The 20,277-nt window shown below is 39.3% G+C and overlaps 1 protein-coding gene across 1 annotated transcript in view; it reads right to left on the bottom strand.

Annotated features, from left to right (window-relative positions):
• Positions 1 to 4,601: 4,601 nt before the first annotated feature.
• Positions 4,602 to 20,277, bottom strand: part of ATXN7 (ataxin 7) — a 60,594-nt gene continuing 44,918 nt past the window's right edge. Inside the window, exons 5-12 of the mRNA XM_058812999.1 lie at positions 16,341 to 16,593; positions 15,423 to 15,685; positions 14,618 to 14,700; positions 12,638 to 12,903; positions 12,032 to 12,230; positions 11,054 to 11,175; positions 9,833 to 10,775; positions 4,602 to 8,704 (exon numbers count right to left, since the gene is read on the bottom strand). Of these exons, the coding sequence (XP_058668982.1) occupies positions 8,687 to 8,704; positions 9,833 to 10,775; positions 11,054 to 11,175; positions 12,032 to 12,230; positions 12,638 to 12,903; positions 14,618 to 14,700; positions 15,423 to 15,685; positions 16,341 to 16,593 (2,147 nt within the window). The 3' untranslated portion in view covers positions 4,602 to 8,686. The remainder of the gene's footprint in view (positions 8,705 to 9,832; positions 10,776 to 11,053; positions 11,176 to 12,031; positions 12,231 to 12,637; positions 12,904 to 14,617; positions 14,701 to 15,422; positions 15,686 to 16,340; positions 16,594 to 20,277) is intronic.

The following is a 20,277-nucleotide window of genomic DNA, read 5'->3' as shown; positions in this document are numbered from 1 at the left end:
TTAGATCTGCAGATGTCAGTGATGGTGGGAGCTGTGGAAGAGCCTGCTGCAGTCTGGCAGAGCTGATCAGGTTCTGCAGGGGTTACAGTTCCTTTCCTCCCAGCTGCTGAGGAATGAATGTGTCACTAGGCTGCTGCCATGCTGATGACACATGGTTCCTGCCTCCAGCAGCAGCTGCTTACCCTGCTGGCCTGCCTTGAGGGGTTTTCTCCCTCCTCCCAAAGAAGTCCTGTGAGTTCTGTGAGCTTTTGATGCCACTGCATTTGGAACATTTACAGCCTGTGTGCATTGCAGCTTCAGTGCTGGAAGGAACCCCAGCAGGTAGGTGTACCAAAGAGCAATCCTAGCATTTGGAAGCTACTGTGTCACAGACAGGACTTGCAATTTCCCCTGCCCAGCCCTCCCATTGCAAGGTCCCAGAGGTCTCCTGTCCTGGAATTGCTGCTGCCTGCCTGAGGTTGGAACCCTTGGTGCTGTGGGGGCATTTCTATTCTCTGATGAACTTTTCTGAAACCCAAAATACAACCTCATGATTTTGGGGTATTTTACTACTTACTGGAAGCTGTTTTGGTTGTTTCCCCCTCCAAGAAGCAGCTATTTAGCCAGAGTTTAAAGATTTACATTTCAGATAGTACTAATTAGAAAAAAATTCTGATCTTTCTTCAGAGTTATAAACAAGAACTCTAGTTTACCATGTGTTCAGCTCTGAGTCTGTGTTTCCTGTGTTCACACAGATACCATTTCCCATTAAGTTTTAATTGATAAAAGCCAATATTCAGACTTTTCAGACCTGCAATAAGCTCTCTTGTTTTTCTCCATTTGTTCCATGCCAGATAAGTAGAGCTAGCTAGGAAGGCTTTAATCAGTCTGACTTTTGGAAATATCTCCACCTTCCATAGGTGCAGGTGTGAAGCCTGTCAGAAAACCATACTGTCTTCATGCCTTCACTGACTTGAGGAATTTCTATTTGGTGCATAAATAAATTTACCTTTCCAGCATATTTATACATGAAGTGACCTTAATTAACTGCATCAAACTTTCCATTCAGCATATATATTGCCATATATTTCTTTTAACTGTAAATTAAAGGGAATAGAAACCCACTCAAGAAAAATCAGGCTAAAAGAGGCTTCATGTGTTCCAGAGAAATCTTGCTGCTCTCTTAGTGTAGGTAAGAGCAGCAGAAAAAAAATAGAAATCCCTACTCTGTGGAAAATAAAAGCATTGCTAAAGAGTTTTAGTGCTCTAAGATACTTGCAGAGCTATCAATCATTTTATCTTAACTGTGGCCATCATCCTGTGGGAGCCAAGCACTTCAGAATCTGGTGTTCTCTGCTCAGGTGGGTGAAGAATAATGTTCCAAACAGAAGTACACAATCCTACTACAGCAAAGACCCCCCCTTTTAAAGATCCCAATTGTCTGCACATTTCCTGGTGCCAGCCTACATCGTGTAAAAGAGGATCCAGGGAGAGCCTGGAGATCTGGACAGAGATTTTTGTGCCATGGCCTGGCAGGAAAGAGTCACAGCAATTTTAGCTGAACCTTTCAAGGCTTTGTGCAGCAGTTCAGCCTGTAAGCCATGCCAAATAGTGGTGGGATAAAATCCTGGGAAAGGTGAAAGGCAGCACCTCCTGAAGCCCACAGCTGGAGACACACAGTTTAGCCAGCATGGCAGTTCACACTGTTCTCCTGGAACAAAAAGAGAAGTAATCTGATATACACCTTTTCCAAAGAAGGAATGCTGAGGGGTCCAGTGTGGTCAGACCTTGAGGAGATCAAGGGCATAATTTTGTCTATTCTGTTGTTTTAAAATGCCTTCTTCCATCTCTATGTCAAATCAGAAGCATTAGAATTTTTACTTCCTGAAGTAATTTCAAGTTAATTTTTACTGTCCCGTGATCATGTTAGTGTTATATTCTGTTTATCTGATCTCATAATTTCCCTTTATTTAACTCTGATTGTGAGCAGCACTCCAGACACAGGCCTTCATGCCTTGCTTTTGACACCTTTCCATGGATTTATAGTCCACATGCCAAAGTTGTACATTCTCTCTTGTAATTTAAGCTTGGGCAGTTCCTTGAGCTAATGCCATTCTCCAATTTCGCTTTGCAAGGCTGACTTGACCCTCTCTACAAGGTAGCCAGAACCAGACAGAGATTTCAAGCCTCAGCTTGAACTTCTCTTTGCAATTCAATGGTGGGAGAGCAGGTGGGAAGGGCAGGAGATGGGGTGGTTTAGGATTTGTTAGTAAAACTGTGCTACAAAACAGTTGAAATGTCATTTCTGTGCAGTTTCTGGCTCACCTGCCAACACCTCTGGTGCTTCTCTCGCTGAACACCAGGCTCCAGAACTCAAGGTCCAGCCTTGCAGGCCAGGGACAGGGCACTGGCTTTAGGAAAAGTCACCCGTCATGGACAGGAAAGGACTCAGGTGAAGGGACCTAAACTGCAAAATGGACAACAAAAAACTCTCAGCATTGTCAGAGACCACCAAACCCAAGCAGCAACACAGTCCCTGCTGATGCTGAAAAAAACTCTTTTGCATCAATTTGGGCACAAATATCGACACCAGCTATTTCTCATAGGCTTGGACAAAGCTATTTAACTGCATTTCTCAGGCTGTTTTTCCTTCTTGGCAATAAAGTTTCAATCCACGTTAGTTTGAACAAGTTCCTTAAAGGTTTTTGAAGTTTGTTGGGTCAGAAAAACCCCAAGCATATGCCACTTTTCCATGACAAAGCTCCCATGCTGCTTGCTAGGAACAAATCCAGCGGCTAACACAGCTCTGAGCCAACGCACTGAAAAAAGCATCCAGTCAAAATAAAAAGTCCCACGGTGGATCCTACAAGCCACATGCGTTTGATTATTTGTTGCAGCAGAACGTGATAATAATGCAGCAACAAGAATTTGCATTTTAAAAAGCCAGGGCAAGCCCTGCTCTGGGTTGTTTTGGTAGTCGGTGTAAACAAGGCGCCCACGGAGCGGCGCTCCGGCCTTGGCGGAGCCTGAGGGCAGCCGGCCAAGCCCGCACCCCGCACCCCGATCCCGAGCTGCGAGCACAGCAGGGACCGGCTGCAGCCTTTGAGCCCAACGCTGCTCCGCCAGGGAGAGCCAAACAACCTCGGGCTCCCGGGACACAGCTCCCCAGCTTTGATACTAAATGCAAAGGGCACTGACAAGATGTACAGATACGCAAACCCTACAGACAGGGAACCTCTGACCCTGGGGTTTCATTGCATGCATTGGCAGTTTCCTACATCACCAAGTTACTGTCCCAAATATAAACAGGAGTATTTTCCTATGAGGCAGTCACTGATGGAGGGAAGCTTTTCCAGCCGGTTCAGGGACATCTGTGCTTACTGAGTTCCACTTCAGCACCTGGTCAGAACCATTTTTCATCACTAACTCCTTCAGTGAGTGGAGTCACCAGGAGAGAGCAGCCAAGGAGCAGTACTGCTCTGCCCCAGGGTCAGGGCTCCCTGCACTGCACTGCACCAAATGCAGCAAAAAAGGGGAGAGGGAAAACGCTCCAGTTCCACAGAGCTCCGAGAGCTCAGGGTTACACAGGATGAATGCACCTTTTTTCCCTTCATTAACCTTGCCAGTTTTAGAGGACACTGAACCCTGTATGAAATGCGGTAAAATGCAGAGTTATTCCTTCAGTGTTGGAGCAGTCAGTCACGAACCTGCCTGAACACGATGCCAAGCTCAGAGCTCTGCACTCCCACACGCTCTGGGCTGTGGTCACTGGTACAGCTCTGCAGAACCAGCTGCAGCCCCAGCAGCTCATGCAGGATGGCACAGGTGGTAAAAATTGATACTGGGAAGGAAAAGGATTTGCAAGAAGGCAAGACAAAAAAAGGAAAATTAAAATACTTAGTAGCACAAAGTAAACATAGAACTACTAGAGGTGCTTATTATAAAAAGATAAAGCAGAACTTGCCTGTTGGTACCTTGCAGCATTTATTCTAAATATTAAGAAAAGCTTGTTTTCAGAGGGGAAAAAAAACAGAACCAAAACAAAATAGAGACAGAATAAAGGAAGCTTTGCCACAGATGTCACACTGAAGTCCTGTCCCAGTAACAAGAGCTTTACTGGTTTTACAAACTGCTCTGAAATCGCCCACGACAGGTCCCGAGTCACGTGCAGAGTAAAGCTCTGCAGGAGTGCTTAACCTGCTGAATCCACACACTGGAACTTCCAACTGTGAAAACACAGAAGACACTTTTTTAGGAGGAAAAAAAATCCAGGAAACACGACGACTCAACATAACCACATCTGGGGCTGTAGAGGCTGCTGCTCATTATTCTGATTAGAAAATAATATGAAGTGTGAACCTTAAGTAACAGAAGGTCCTTTGCACAGAAGGAAAATGCTGCAGAGGTGACACAGGCACTGCTCAAAGCCAGGTACCAGCCCCCTGTAGGATGGGAAGCTCCAAACCTACCGGGCTGACTCACGATGCTGAGGGACAGTGAGAGAATTTGACCACATCCAATTCTCTGAAATTAGTTCACATAGGCACCAATACAGATAATGTTTTCCTTTAATAGCGAAGGATTTCATAATGAAGCAGAAACATATAATATATTCCATGCAACCAACCTCATTTATTGAAAAGTCCTAATTTTATTGCCTTGTTTAGTAACATGTTTGTTCAACAAACTAATCTTTTTCATGAAGCAAAGCACAACTTTTTCTTATAAATAGTATAAATTATTTTATTTACAGAAACTTGTTACAAAACAAATAGACTATATATTTATTTTTCTTTTAAATATCCAAAGTAATTTTTCTATCCCATGACATTTGTTCATGTACTATACAGCAGCCAACACAGAGTTCAGCTGATCAGATGCTCTTGATTATGTATACAAATTATCAAACTATTCACACATTTTACACAGGAGATTGCTTTTAGAACCAGGCTCAACACCGAGCAAGATGCTTCCGAGGCCTACATTCACATTGACATTATGTAGTGCTCATTTCAAAATTATCTTTAAAACATAAAATATCTTGCACAAAAGGTAAAAATGATTATTTTCTGCTGAACAGTGAAACATTTAAGAATCTTTCTAAGCCCAATTCCCTCCTCCAGGACAGAATGAGTAAAAGACGAGAGATTCCTTGGCAAGAGAACTCTTACAGGAAGACAACTGCCTTAGAAATGTCATTTGGAAATCACATCTTTATTTTTTCATGGTTTAAGAGGTACTTACTAGGGGTTTTTTCTTTGTTTTGGAATACCAACAATTTGGAACATTTTCTAAATTATTTGACTAATGAATATTGCTCCCCCCCCTTCCCAAAGTGAGACAGTTAAATAAACTGCTGGTTAAAACCATATTTCAAACCCTTGGCATTATACTAAATATGAGTTATCAATGGGATTGTTCCAACAGAAGGTATTCAAATTAAAAGATTTTACAAAAGCTACCAGTATAATTTGCTTTCTTTTATCAACCCATCTCATTAATTTCAGATATATAGATATATGCATGTGTGTGTATATATATACACACACACATATATATTATATATAGGTGGAAAAAGCAAGCTCCAAAATTTCAACTGAACATTCAAGTCTTTTAAGGAGAAGCTGTCTAAACAGTCCAAGCTTAAAACTAGTTATATCAGGCACTTTCAGTTTTTCCGTTAGTTTGAAACCACATGAGACCCACACGGATGCGCACGCACACACACGCACACGAACACTAAAAAAAGAGAAGCAGTGTGTCACTTAGCTATGGATCTGCTGGGAGTCAGGCAACTGAGAAGCAATCAATGCCACACCAACCACGAGGGCTCCGGGCTCGGCATCCTCGGCGTGGATCCACCCACTCCCAGGACAGGGAAAAGGGACACAGCTTTCACAAAACGGAGGCATCCCTTACATTGCAAAGTAGGCATGTTAACTATTGGCTTGGCAGTGAACCACTTCAAATTATAAAAAGGTATTTGCTTTTTTTTTTTTTTAATTAATTAATAAATAAATACTAGATGATCTCAATTGTACCAAAACTGGATATAAGAAAAAAAGACCTGTGCAAAAATACATATTTAAATATGTACAATCAATTAACAAAATATGTCTTCTGAAATAGGGATACTTCAATATTTATAATAGAACAAGAAATTCCAAAATAAAGATACAAAAGTATGTTTTTTTTCTTGTATAATTCTTTGTTCATCATTGCAGCAATTTTTTAGGTTAAGAAAACTGCAGGAGTCATAACGAGAAGTTGGAAAGACTATAAAAACTGTATCTCTTAAATTAATACCAAAATCTGTCTAGAAACAACCCAGCCACTGCAAATTCAATTTTGCAAGGAGAAATTAATTTTAAGCTTCCTTAATTATTTACAGTAAGAACTATGTGACAATAAAAGCTTCAGGAACAGTGTTCTGCTTACAACCAAGATCTAAAACATAATATTTAGAGCAGGTCTAGGGCAGGCAGAATTTATGCTCGGACTCTTTGCTCCAGTGGCTCAAGCCCACGGGGTGCAGGTGGCTGCACCCACTGGCTCTGGAGGAGCAGCCATCAGGAATTCACTTTGTACACATCTGCATGCTACTGAAGGAGCACAAATTTGCCATTTTGCTTTCAGATCAACAGAACCTTAAAAACCAGAGGACAGTTCAATCACAAACTTGCCAGCGCCCAATCTTGTCAAATTTCTGTTTCCTTTACCTTTGTTTCTACCAAGAGTCAAATTGCACTTGTGACTGATGCTATCCTGAAGTGGAAGCTCTGCCCCAGGGACTTTCATCAGAGCATGGATTTCTCTCCAAACGTGCAGGATTTAATACACTTGGATTTCTTTTTGAAGCATTTCACTTTGGTTCCTTTTACATTAAACCAATTGCAGTTCTAACAATCCTTTCAACAGGGCATCCTATTAAATACAAATCCTTTTGTTCCTGAAAAGTTGTCTACTTTTTTTTTTTAAAGTTTGCATAATAAGAGTCTCTAGTACATTGCTTTCTCAGTGTGATCTTTTGTATCAATTCAAAGCTAAAGTGTCTGCATAGAGGCTTCTTGTTGTTTTGCTGTATAACAATGATTTCATAGGAAGTTCAGGAGAAACTGAAAGCATTGTTAGGTAAACAACTAAGCAACTGCTACTCAGAGTGGCTTTGGATTCCCTGATGTACTTACTACTTGCCACCACAACGGGGAGAAGGCTGGGCTACGTGAACAGCTGGACAGGCTCAGATTGTCTCTTCTCAGCAATAGCTGATGCCCCTTTAAGGCAGAAAATAAAAATCTTCTTCGTTAGGATTTCATCTTCCTTTGCTTTGCCCCCTTAATAAAAGTTTAGCCAGTTTTGAGCCTTTACCTGATGTTTAAAAACTTAACAAAAACATCCAGATGAGTCAAACCATAATACAATGAGCCCTTTGGCGGAATTAATTTTTGAGGTGTTTTGAAGCAAGACAAAATACTTCATAAAAATTGGCTGGGTTATACAAAACTGTAAAGCCTCCCATGCTCATAAAGCCTGGGTGGGCCTGGGATGACTGTGATGCACAAACCAGTGCTTCACAGTGAACTCTGCTGTCAAATTGGCATTTATTCCAGAATTTTGACTAAAAAACCCAAACTTACTGAGCGGTAGAAGACATCACACATCAACAATTTTGTTACACAAACAAGGCAGAAAGAAATTGACTTTTATGGTTGTTAAAAAATATTTAAATACTTTAAAAACTCATTTTTAAAAGGGCTAATTTTATCTGCTGGAAGAGGAAGACAAATCCAGCCTAATTTCATCAATACAGTTTTTCTTTAAAAAAAAACAAAGGCCTGTGGTATACAGTATAAGTCAATAAATAGGTTCTTTGGGCATAGAGTTTTAGAGGTTATTTGCCTTTGTCTGTTTGATATTTTTTGGAATTTTTAAAGAACAAAATTAACTTTTCTTCCACAATAAAATCTCATTCAAAAGAATAGAAAATAGGTTTTGTATCACACAAATACGGCATTTTTATACTTGTTTTCTGAGCAGTGGCCTCAAACAAGTTTTTCTGGTTTTGTTGGGTTTGTTTTGTTTTAAACTCCTGATAGCTTCTTATCCCAAATTACCTGCAAAAGGCTGGGCAAAACAGACTATTTTGAATTGTGCTATTTTTTATATTCCATTAAAGGAACATTGCTATAAAAACACTAAAGCCATATTCCCTTCTTGAGGGCTTCTTTCCATTGTGCCTCACACATTTTTCCCCTTGTCACGGGGTCCTCTCCATTGAGGGTGTCTGTCTGGTTAGCTATCACCTACAAAAGACACCATCAGTATAAAAATAAGTCCACAGTAATGTTTATTTCCCCCCAGAAAACATTCGTTTGCCCAGCCAAACTATGTCAAATAGTGGCAAGATGATGTACTCCTGTAAGGAAAATCTCACAGATTTGTAGCAAACAGTCCAGACCACTGTTAACACTGATAAGAGCAATTATGTGGCTGAACTTCATCCAGTGTCCATTTCTAGTATATTCACTGCTACAGACATGGCTTCAGGGAAATTCCTTGTTTAAGTGACAGTCCAGTAGATTTCCACACCTGAGGACCATGGGAAGTTGGGAAAACTCAAGGCATCTTGGAGTCCAGAAATCCAGATGGAGGTTTTGCTTGTAGTGAAAACTGTCCAGTTTGTTTCTCACCTTGGTGCCTTCAGCTATCAGGGACGGGCCTTTGGCTTGGGGCAAGAAAAGAGAGAACCATCAGTGCAGGCACTGAAAACAAACTTATTTTGTGGCTAACAAGGGCATATTTGGGGGAAAATCTCAGGCACAAAGCAACCTTGATAACCTCAGGTTGGTCTCTCTGAGACTTGAAAATCCTCAGCTAAACCTCTTTGAAGCTGTAATGGTTTCAAGCATGCTTTTCTTCTTAGTTCACTCAAATCATATTTCTTTTTTACTTATATTGCATAGTTGAAACAGTAATTATTAGGTAAGTCCAAAAATAAATTCAGCCATCTGAAGGCTTTTTTTCTTAAGTAAATACACAAAAAGGTGAAAATCTTCCTCTGTGGCTGAAACTGAAAATTAAGAAACCACTCTGAAAAAGTTCTTACCGACTATCTGGCTCTCCAGGTACAGTGATTTCAGTTTTTAGCAGCAGAGAAAACAAAGTTTCTTGCATTTTTGATCCTGAATGCACTACTTTTCCAGCGAGATTTGTTTCAAAAAAAAATCAAAACCCCAAACTAATTTTTAAAATGAGATCTTACATACTCATGAGATCTGCTTCCTTTATAGCATATCTATTTGCCTTACCAACTAAAAAGGCTTATTATCTGATTTATTACATTTAATCTCATTATTACTAAGAAGTTAGTCAATGACATCTTGGGATAATAGGCTTATTTTATCACAGTATCACAGTTCTGTTATCAGCATCATTATTATGTTCCACTTTGTAGAATGTTTGTTCCTGACACAGAAACATGGAGTCAGGCTGAGGCACACAGCTCAGTTCCATGGCAGGCTGGCAAGATTCTTTTTTAAAATTATGGTTTAAAAATAAGAGGAATGAATTTTATCTGAAAGCAATTCACAGGCAACAGCATCTAAGGAATTTGAAATATCCCATATAAGGTTTCCTTCCTAAAGTATAGCTTTTTTATTTAGAGCATTTATAAATGTCTTGAATAAATGCACCATAAAAACACTCAAAATGAGTACTGGACAAAAAGAAGAACTACCTTTTACTCAAGCAGGATCTGGAACTGGCTATCTATTTATTATTAAAGAGAAGACATGAATTATAAGCACGTGAGGAGGCATTTCATGCTGGCTTAGTTTGAGACAAGATCTCCTACCTGATGAAACAGAGAATTGTTCATCAGTCCTTGCGTCCCTGGGATTGCACCAGTATGTTTTGCATGAACATTGTTCACCGATGTCAATTTGGCAACTTTGTTTGATTTGCTGCTGCTGCTGTTGATGCTGCTTGAACCAGGTGAGCACTTTCTTTTCTTTCCTATTAATTTGTCAAGGGAAGTATGTGAATGTGAAAAACTGCTGTGTGAATTTACAGTCAGCTCACTAGACTGATGAACAAAGGGCCCTAAGGAGAGCGTGGAGTCGCTGCTGTTCATCATCACACTCATTCTCTTGATGGACTCTGCAGGGCTCCCGGTCGGAGGACCCCTCCCTGATTGGTCATGTTTGAGGCTAACAGAGTTAGCTTTGCTAGTCATACAGTTGAGGCCAACGCTGTGGGACGAAGCTGTCACTGAGGGATGATAGGAGGTCCCAGAGTTAACCACACAGTTTTTTCTAAAGGACTCTGTGGAATGAGAAGGTGCGAGCAGTGCGGAACTGTTTTTACGCTTCTTTCCTGAGCCGCCGCTGCTACTGACGCTGCCGGTGCTGTTACAGGTGCCGCTGCCAGCAGGAGATTCCTTAGGTTTAAAAGATTTGCTGGATTTCATTTTCTGAGGTTTGCTGGCCATAGGTGAAGGTACAGAGGAAAGCACTGTAGGTGTTGAAGGGGAAGAAGACACTTGTCTTGATTGCATACTGCAGACGGGATCCACGGCACCCAGAGCAGCGGGGTTGGCGCTGAGCGTCGTCCCGTGGGATGGTACTGATTTGCTGCTCAGGGACACACAGGAAGGAGACACCAACGCTGGCGATGACATAACCGTGGTGGGCAAGAGGAACCCTGCTGCACTGACCCCATGCTGAGAAGCAGGCAGCAGGTTTGTCCGATGTGGGGCACGGACTGATGCTGTGGTACTGGATGCTGGAGGAATTTTCCTGCAGGTGAATAGAAAAAGAAAGATAAAATCTCACATAGTCACCATTCTTCAGACTAATACTCATATATACTAATAATGCTACCTTAAAATGATTGTATCTTGAGGTTGATTAATGCCTCTGATTATATTAAACTGATAGTTAATTGTTGCAAAAAATGCAAAGCACAAACCATCAACCTTCAGTCTAAACACAAGATTACTTTCTTTAACTAGAATCACAAGGTTTATGTACTTCTATAAACACCAAGAAGAATAAGAACTTTCATTTCTACTCACTTCCACATCTGTGAATTCAGATGCTTCTCCAACATGAAGTCAAGTGCACATCGAATATGGTTCCACCGCTTGTCAAAGACGTAATAACCTCTTCCAATTTGCTGACTACCAAATGTGCAAAACTGAAAAGACATGATTCTTATTGGTGTTTTCTGCTTTCAGTGACAGCTCTCTGAATAACAATTTGTTTATGATACATATGCTTTTAGATGTTTAAGTAGAGGATCAAAAAATAAATTAGAGTTTTTATGTCTGTGGCCCAACAACTATTTAAAATTTTTGGCATTGGTATATTGAGAATTTTCTTGTCTTCTGATACACCCATACTTAATAGAAGAAGTCAAATTTGACTTTAATCAAATCCTTTGATTAAACAGAGAAGGTTAGCAGTATGTCTGTTTATGTATAAACATTATACACACAGACATATTTATGTAACATCTGCTTCTGAGGACCTACCAGCTACCAGCTAGAAGTCTGTTTCTGAAAAAAATATAATTTGACATCCAGGACAATAAATTTGCTTTTAGTTATACTAATAACTTTTGTCAAAATTTAAATATTAAAATACCTTACTGCTATCTTTAACATGATGTTGGTAACTTGAGTAAAAAATGTATGTGGGTGTGGACAGGGGAGTCCAATAAGAAAATTGCACCAAAAAGACACTGTTTACTTATTCCAAAACCACAGCCCTTTAGAGCAGTTAGCAATTTCATCTTTAGTATGCTGGCATTTTGTTTTCTTTTAGACTGGGGAAGTGAGCTATGAACACATTTTTTTAGCATGTTTATTTTGTAACTAGTTAAACCTTCACTGCCTACTAGGCCACAAAATAATTTTCTCAAAATATAGGAAGGGAAAAAAAAAAGAAAAAAAGTATCACACACCTCACAGAAAACCACCCCTAAAACCCCAAAGTAACTTGTTTACACAATTAGAGCCAGAGACAGACTGAGGTTAACTTTGCAAACGTACAGCGGCTGGTTGAGGATGATGACCTGAATAATGACAATCCAGTTTTTCAACAGGCTCTTCTTTTTCATCACATTCTCCCTCATCACTGGATAACCGAGATGCTGGCTCAGCTGCAGGCAAGGGAGGGTGTGGGGACTCATGGACAGAAGGAGACTCACTGGGGGCATTTCCACTGTGCTGGGCTGGACAGCCTGGAGGCCTGGCAAGGCAAGCAGTAACCAGGTGTTATTGAACCTAGTACAGTTAAAAATTCCACCCTTTAAGTGCTTATTATTACTGAAAGAAATCTAAATTAAGAGATCCCTGGTGTTGCCCACCTTGTAACCTGCCAAGGGCAAGCACAGAGTATGGTGGTACCCCCAGAAAAGCAGCATTGCCCAATTGTTGCTCAACTGCTTCCACTGATTGCAAGTCAGCTTTTACTACTCCAAACAGTAGTTTTACTACTCCCTCCTCACCAGGAGTTACCCTCAGCAGGTAACTGCTAATTGCAGACAGGCACCAGGCCTGCAGCAAACACACTGCCCCATCCAACAGATCCATATCTCTCCCTCATCAAGCTCCCAGTGCTCATTTCATACCACTGCATCTGCAGATTTTTCTTACCTTGGAAGACTGGGGGGGTGAGGTTTGGGTTTATTAGGTAATAAAGGCTTTGATTCTGTAAGAGTAACTCCATGAGAATTTTGGTGCAGCTCCTGGGAAGTTTTAGTAGGTGAGGGATGTGGTTCCCTGAGAGGGGGCATCTGCTGATGATGATCCGAATGTCGAAGAAGTTCCTTTTCCCTGGTTTTGCTTTTGTGCTCAGCTAACAACACATCAAATCGTTTTCTTCGACCCTGTACAGCCCTCCGCTGGGTTAAGGAATGTGTCTGCAGAACCAGGAATAAATCATTAATCCCAGGCTATGACATTTGTGGAAGTCAAACACTCAAAACATGTGTAGAGAGCTCCAAAACAGAGAAAATCATCACAGTCCTGGTTTAGTAAACAAATGGAAATATGACTTAGAAAACAAATTTTAAAATTGCTTGGTGGATGATTATGTCCTTGTCTGATACAGAGCAACTAACCCAGCAATTTGGTAAAAGGCTTCTTTAAAACTTCTTTTTAAAAACCAAACTGCCAAATTTTTAATAAGGTTAAGACTAGAACCAAAACCAATTTTTTTTTACATTGATATTTCAACTGCCAACTCCTGCAAAACCAAGAAGAGAAAATATTTACTTCCACTTCAAAAAATATTCAACAAAATAATGTTTAAAATCAGACTTTTAATGGGAGACCTGAAAAATATTTAGAAAAGTACTGTGCTGCCTCCTATAAACTAATATATTCCTTGAAAACTAATGTAATCAAATAGATATTGAGGAATTCAAAATATCCAGCAGAATCCAGAGTCAGGGAGGACTCAAAGTTCTTTGAGTGTCCTGAACACTACAGACAGTAAGATGTGTATGTGTATAAATGGCACCAATTCTAAGTAAGGTGAAGTAAATGGAAGCTATTTTTCTAAATTGTTAAAGTCATACACAATACCTTTTTAATATGGCACAAAGGATTTGATTTGGTTCTTTTTAGTAGGTAAAAATTTTTGTCACGTAATTCAGACACAAATAGCAATTCCAAAAGTTATTTTATGAGTAGTATATTCTAAAGAATTCCTGAGAAATGTTTTTACTCTTTCTTTTTCACTTTTGATTTGCCTATTTCTCTTGTAAAATCTTGCAGCTTTTCCCTCCTCTATTAGCAAAACAATTTCCTCCCCTCTGTAATTCCAAAAGGGCAATGTGTTCAAGTTCAGTTCCTCTGGCTCATTAGTGCCAGCTTCATGTACCTTTGTTCTGTAGGTGGTTTATTTACCAGACCTTTCCCAAACTGAGGGTAGAGCTGCTTTGCAGGAAAGGACTGAAATATTACACAAGTGCAGGAGATCTGGATTCTTGGTTCCTTGGGAGCAAGAGACAGCCCTGTGTCCCCCCAGGGTTTTGGAGCCAGAGGATACATTTTGTCAGACTGAAAGTTTTTATGACTGTTTAATTTAGAGTTTGACCTCTAGGTGTGCTCCGTGGCTCTTTCAGGAGCTGGCAGCAGCAGTACATCCAGCAGCATTAGCATTTACACAAATTCCTACCAAGAACCTGCTGCAGACTGCTGGGGGGAGAGGAAAGAGTGTGAGAAGGGAAGAGCTTGAATGATTTAAATCCTGCATAAGCAATATTTTCAATGCTTATGAGGAATTTTAAAATTCATGATCTATAACTGGAAGGTTACTCCCAAAAAGAGGAACACACTGCTCCTGCTACCTACATGTGGAGAGACAGTTTGCTCCATGTCAACATGCATGTTTAAAGGATTTATACAAAAATACAAATCTCCAGGTTACTTTGAGAAATGCTTTCCGAATAAATAATTAACTGAACTTCAAAACCAATTTTTTTTTGGTTCTGAGCAACATGTTTTGAGAGGTACCACGTACAGTGGTAATTACCAACAGCAAAATATGCAGTTCTCTGTTTTTTATCATGTTCCTCAGGAATTTGAATAAAAACTTCAGATAATCTTATTCTGACTCAGATATCCTACCTTGCATGTTAAAGACCTAGTACAAGGTTTCCTGGTTTCCACATCAATGACACCACAGTATATATCAGGATCAAATTCTCTCTCTGTCAAAGACACAGTATTGAAAAGTTAGCAAAATACATTTTCAAATACTAAGGTTTAGTTTCATCATAAAATTAATCATATTGGAAACTTCACAAATATGACAGTACATATAAAAATGCACAATAAAAGTATACAAATAAGTTTTTCTACACTCTCAGCAAGCTTATGGGGTGCTGAAATACAGATCTCAAGTCCACAAACACCTGTAAGTGTCCTCAAAGGAGGATTTGATGCTCCCTGTTAGGAGTAGACATCACCATTATGAATTGTGACAAACAAATGGTGGGTTTCTGTTGGCTTTGGTGTCGAGAACTTTTCTACCATTCTACTAACACTTAAAATAATTGTGTTAAAAAGTGTAAAGAGCAGACTGGGTTTGCATTTTTCAGTTTATCAGGTGCTGTTTTTTCTGTTTTCTGTGTACATTTGGACCTTCCATATAGAAAGAAGGAAACCAAAATCTTTGGAGATAGTAAAAGAGTGTAATTTTAAAACTGTCAGGACTGACAGGCATTTGAGAGCTGTACAGGTTTCTGAAAGGAAAAGTCAATTTCAAGGCATCCTTAAAGTGTCTGTCAAATTATAGATATAAATTATAATATTTAAAAACTCTTACAACAATTTACAGTATTACAGGAGTTTTAAGTTACTTCTGGAACTTATTTCCATACATATATTTCTACTAAAAGAAATATAGCTAATAATAATTTAAAAAAATTACCTGACAATCTTTTATGTAAAAATTTCCTATTATTCGTATTTTCTTCAGGTTTCTTTTCCAAAAATGGAGGCACAGAGAGAAGACCTTTACCATTCAGTATCTGTCCAGGGGAAGGCAAGGGTGGCTTTGGTATTGAGGGACAATTAAGGCCAGTCTTTATTGAGGAACTCACAGTAGTAGAACAAGTTGGACCAACAGCAGCTTTTAGTTGGGCACCATCTATCTTTGGATGAATCTTTTCCACTTTGACAGATGGAGTCATACTGTTATTTATGAAAAACAAAGAGATAAAAATTGGAAAAAAATAAGCTAAAATATGTTATTATTTAACAACACTCTGATCTATTCCCAATATAAATGCAAGCCTTCCTCCTACTATCTTTCTAATTTTCACATTTCTTACGATATCCATAATCTCTCCTATCCTTTTTTCCCTGACACTTCAGAGTGTCCAGGGATTTCAGAAACCATTACTTACATTCATGGACAGAGAGCATCAATGCAAACTGTCCAAAGCAACGGCAATGGACCCATTACATCCAGTGAGAGATGCACCATTCTGCAGCAGTAAATTTTACCAGCACCGCTGTCATCTCACATGTGCAGGTTGAAAACCACCTGAATCAGAGCTAAAACTCCCTTATGATCAAAGTATGCAGATTACACCAAAGAATTAGGAGCCTCTAGTAAAATGACCTTTATTCATGATGATTTAAGATGAAGCTTTGCGAGAGTTCTTCCTCAACACAGATATGAGCATTAACTATATAATCTTTGACTAGGCTGTGGGAAAAGATCTGGAGGAGTTTAAAATTATTTTCTAAACCAAAAATACTTTGAAACAAAAGGAAGCTTTCTTGACATAGCAGTGTCTATGCAAGTAATGACATTTAACTCTGTTTCAAAAGGCACACTCACATTTTGTCATGGGGAACTTTGCTGTGCTGTACCGAATGCATTAACCTGTTGTTTCCGCTGATCTGCAGCTTGTCTTTGGGTGATTTCAACAACTTGGAGTTTGATGATGATGCACTAGTACCTCCACTGGATGAACGACTGCTCCCACTTCCACTGCTACCTTTGTTTTTTGAAGGGAAAGATGAAATGAGGGAAAATACTGAAGAGGAGGGAGGAGTCAAAGGCGGCTTGCTGGAGGAGCTGTGTCTTCTTTCTGTAAGAATGAAAAGGGTTTTAAGCTCCCATATAGAAAGAATTTGTAAATACTTCATGTCATTTACTCCATTAGCATTTTTCCTTCATTGTCCTGGGAGGTTCCCTGCCACACAGAGAGCATAGAGGATTCAAGCCTCTCTGTAATCCATGAGGTTCCACTCAAGGCTGGTCTCCAGAGGGTTACGGGAATCTCTTTGAGCTTTGGGAGCTGCACATCTCAGCCAGTAAAGCTTAGCTCTCCCTCCATCTCAAACAATCAGCTCTGGACCTCAGACACACAAAGCCGAGAGAGCCCTGTCCTCAGGCCAGGCAAGCTTAAATATCACATTCCCTTAAAGGATAAGAATTATCTGTTAGTATGTCTCCTAATCGTTAAAATTATATTGAATCCAACATTTTCACTTTTACTTAATGACAAACTTCTGGTATGATCTACCAGACCTCCAGTACAGAACACCTCTGAAAACTTCAGCTAAAATATTGACCTACACTGGGCTTTTTGAGCATCCTTCGTTTTTGTTTGGTTGGGTTTTCCCCTCTTGTTTCTATGTAGCAGCAGCATCAAAGGCAGCAACAGATACTCTTCTGCAAAAACCTGAGCATCTGAATTAAGCGAGGTCAGGTTCCATCACTGGACATGTTTTATAATTAACACCAAACCATGAAAACTTCTATGTTTCTAGCACCACTCCAGGTAAAACAGTGTCTATTGTAAAGGCAGGTTTTTAGAAGCATGAACTCTCAGAACACCTGGCAGCTCCCAGCTCTGCCTACACAGACACATGGACCGTGTGCTCACTGACACACGGACACCTGTGATTCCTCGAGGATCCGTGTCATCAACACCTTCTTAAAAGACACTTCTGGCAATCAAGTAAATGAAAACCACAGATCTAAGAGACGAGAAAGAGGTCTGTCAGGGGAGTGCAAAGGCAGTGGTAACACCTCTTTTGCAGCCAAGTATTGTTAGAGGTGTCCAAATCCACCACAGATCAATCTCAGGATCACCTTACAGATTTTGACTCGAGTGAACTGTGGAAGCAGCAGGCTACTCATGAAGCTACAAATAGAGCCAAGAGTGACAGCCAAGTCCAGTGCAACCTGTGCAGAAGCCTGTGACCCTCTGGGAAATGTAAATTAGTACATCTGTGTTCTATGACCTATTTGGAAGTAGCACTTGAAATGTGTTCATTAGCTTAGAAAAATAAAAGTAATGAATGAATACAGAGGTTGGACTAAGAAAGAAAAGGAACCAACTCCTGTGTGTTTCTCTGTTTAACTGCAACAATGGGTGCAAACTACCTAACAAATCTTCTGCAAAATTTTGTGAAATACTCATCATTTCTGGATTGGTAATTACCAAGAAGTGGAGAATTCAAGTGTGAAACGCCCGACAAAAATAACAAACAAATTCAGTAACTTATCATCCATCTCAAGGAACAACTGCTTTAAAATTGTAGTATTTAAAACAATTAGTTATCAAAATCATCCACTTAGAACAGCTGCCACTGAAGAGACTGTAAATGAGATATTTTAGCATATTTATGCTCTAGTAAATGCCTGTGCTTCTAGTATGACGCAGTGCTTATTGCCAAATGGCTTTTTATAGCAATGGCAAGAATCCCTGAGCAGCTCTGTTCAGTTACTATTTGAGAGTTCAGTGATGCTACACCCTGTGACATAATGAGAAATATTACTCAATGCTCTTCCACATTCTGTATATTTAGAAAATTCAAAATCCAAGTGCTTATGACAGTTACAAATAATCTCAAATAAGCCAGTGGATGACTAATGCAATCCTTTGGAGTTTGTTATGATGACGTTGTCTTTCTGAAGGAAGTGAGAGTATTACTTTCTTGAAAAAAACCTAGCAAATGAAAAGAAGAAGGGACTAGAATAAAACTGACAACCTCCTTGCATTCCATCACTTAGGAAGCAACTAGACAAAATAGTAATTCCAGCTATTTATCTGGATAATAGGAGTATTTCTCTTCTGGCAACTGCAAACTGAGATGCTACTGCTATTTGCACAAATGTTCATTCAACAGGCTCAACAAAGTGAGTTTAATTGAAAGTGTTTTAAATTGGTGATAGCAAAAAAAAAAAATAACCTAAGAGAACTAAGGCTGATCACACACAAGTTTACAGTCTACCTGTCAGAGAGGATTTCCATATACAGACACACACATCCAGAAAAAAATCCATCAAATTAACTTTTTTTAGAATTCTGGGACAGTTTCTGAAAGAGATATTTTAACACTGCAGGGCTGTGAAATCTTCACTTATCACTTCTGTGCATAACCACGACTTATGTTGTCTATTAACAAAACAAGAAGAATTTTCAGCTCATTTTTCATAACCTGCCTAGACCTACTTTTTTTTGTTGACACACATACAAATTGAGGTAGGGCTGCTACATTAAATATAATATTTAATGTTTCAGTCTTTTTATAACATTCATGGTTTTAAATGAAATCTACTTAAGAACTGTTTTACAAACCATGTGAAGAGCACTGAAGTCTCATCTTACTAGAGAAATCCAATATTATTTTTGAAACCAGATGTGTTAAGAATTACATATTTGACCTCATGAATATAGTTACAGACAGATTGCCACAGTTTTTACTGGAAAAATGACTACACAAACTGTCACTGAATAATCAAGACCACCATGCTTTTTATGCTAAGCATATTACAATAATAAATTCTACTAATCTTCTGCCAATTTAACATAGTTCCCATTTGTCATTAATTCTGTCTCAGCCCGAAAACATTTAAAAATATAACTATCTCCAGGTGTTCAGTTTTCAAATTTTAAAGGCTGCCAATCACATCCCTTCCCTTCACATAACTCTTAAGAGGAAAACTATTTTTTAATGTCATGATTGCTTATATAGCAGATCAAAGTGATATTCCCATTTCTGCGCCTGTGTATGATTATTCTAAACCCTAAAATTATGGGGAAGGAGGGGTTTTATTGTTGTTGTTGCTTGGGTTTTTATATTGATTTTTTTTTGTTGGTTTGTTTTGCTTTTATCAGAAAAAAGTAAGTATTGGCTTTGGACAAAGAGCCTGAAAGTCTTCCTTGATGCCACAGCACTGGAAAGAATATGATCTAAAATGACAGCTGTGTTCAACACTAAACTTTAACAGATAAACTCCTCCTTAAACACCTTTGCATTTATACAACAGGTTTGTGACACTGTGGAGAAGGGCTGGACAGAGTTAGAAAGCTGTGAAGAGAGATGGCATCCCATGTCTCTGCTCCATGACAGATAACTGTTAACTATCAAGCTGGAAAATCACAGCATTTCTGTGCTACAGCTGAGCAAGTATCATATATGCATCAGGCCAAAGAACACAGGACTTCCTGATAAAATAGATAATATAGATCTCTTCCAGAACTTAAAAAAAGCTTTACCTAGCCCTTAGTCTGGTTGCCAGTTTTCTACCAAAATCCTATTTTTCATTGTCTATTTCCTACTAAACATGTAGCAATCTCTGACAATATGCAAAAAAGTAACCTGGAAGGGGCAGGGGAAAAAAAGATGGGGAAAAAAAAAAAAGAGAAAACTTCCCATTGTGTTTGGGTACTACTGCTTACTCTTCTATCAATGAGTAAACAGTTGGACTTACTGTGACTCATAACTTATTGCTATATTAAAAGACAATACTCTTTTAT

Source organism: Ammospiza caudacuta, chromosome 12 (genome assembly GCF_027887145.1).
Source record: "Ammospiza caudacuta isolate bAmmCau1 chromosome 12, bAmmCau1.pri, whole genome shotgun sequence".
Lineage (NCBI taxonomy): Eukaryota > Metazoa > Chordata > Aves > Passeriformes > Passerellidae > Ammospiza > Ammospiza caudacuta.
The sequence above is the reverse complement of the archived record's forward strand: the minus strand, read 5'-3'. Positions and strand labels throughout refer to the sequence as shown.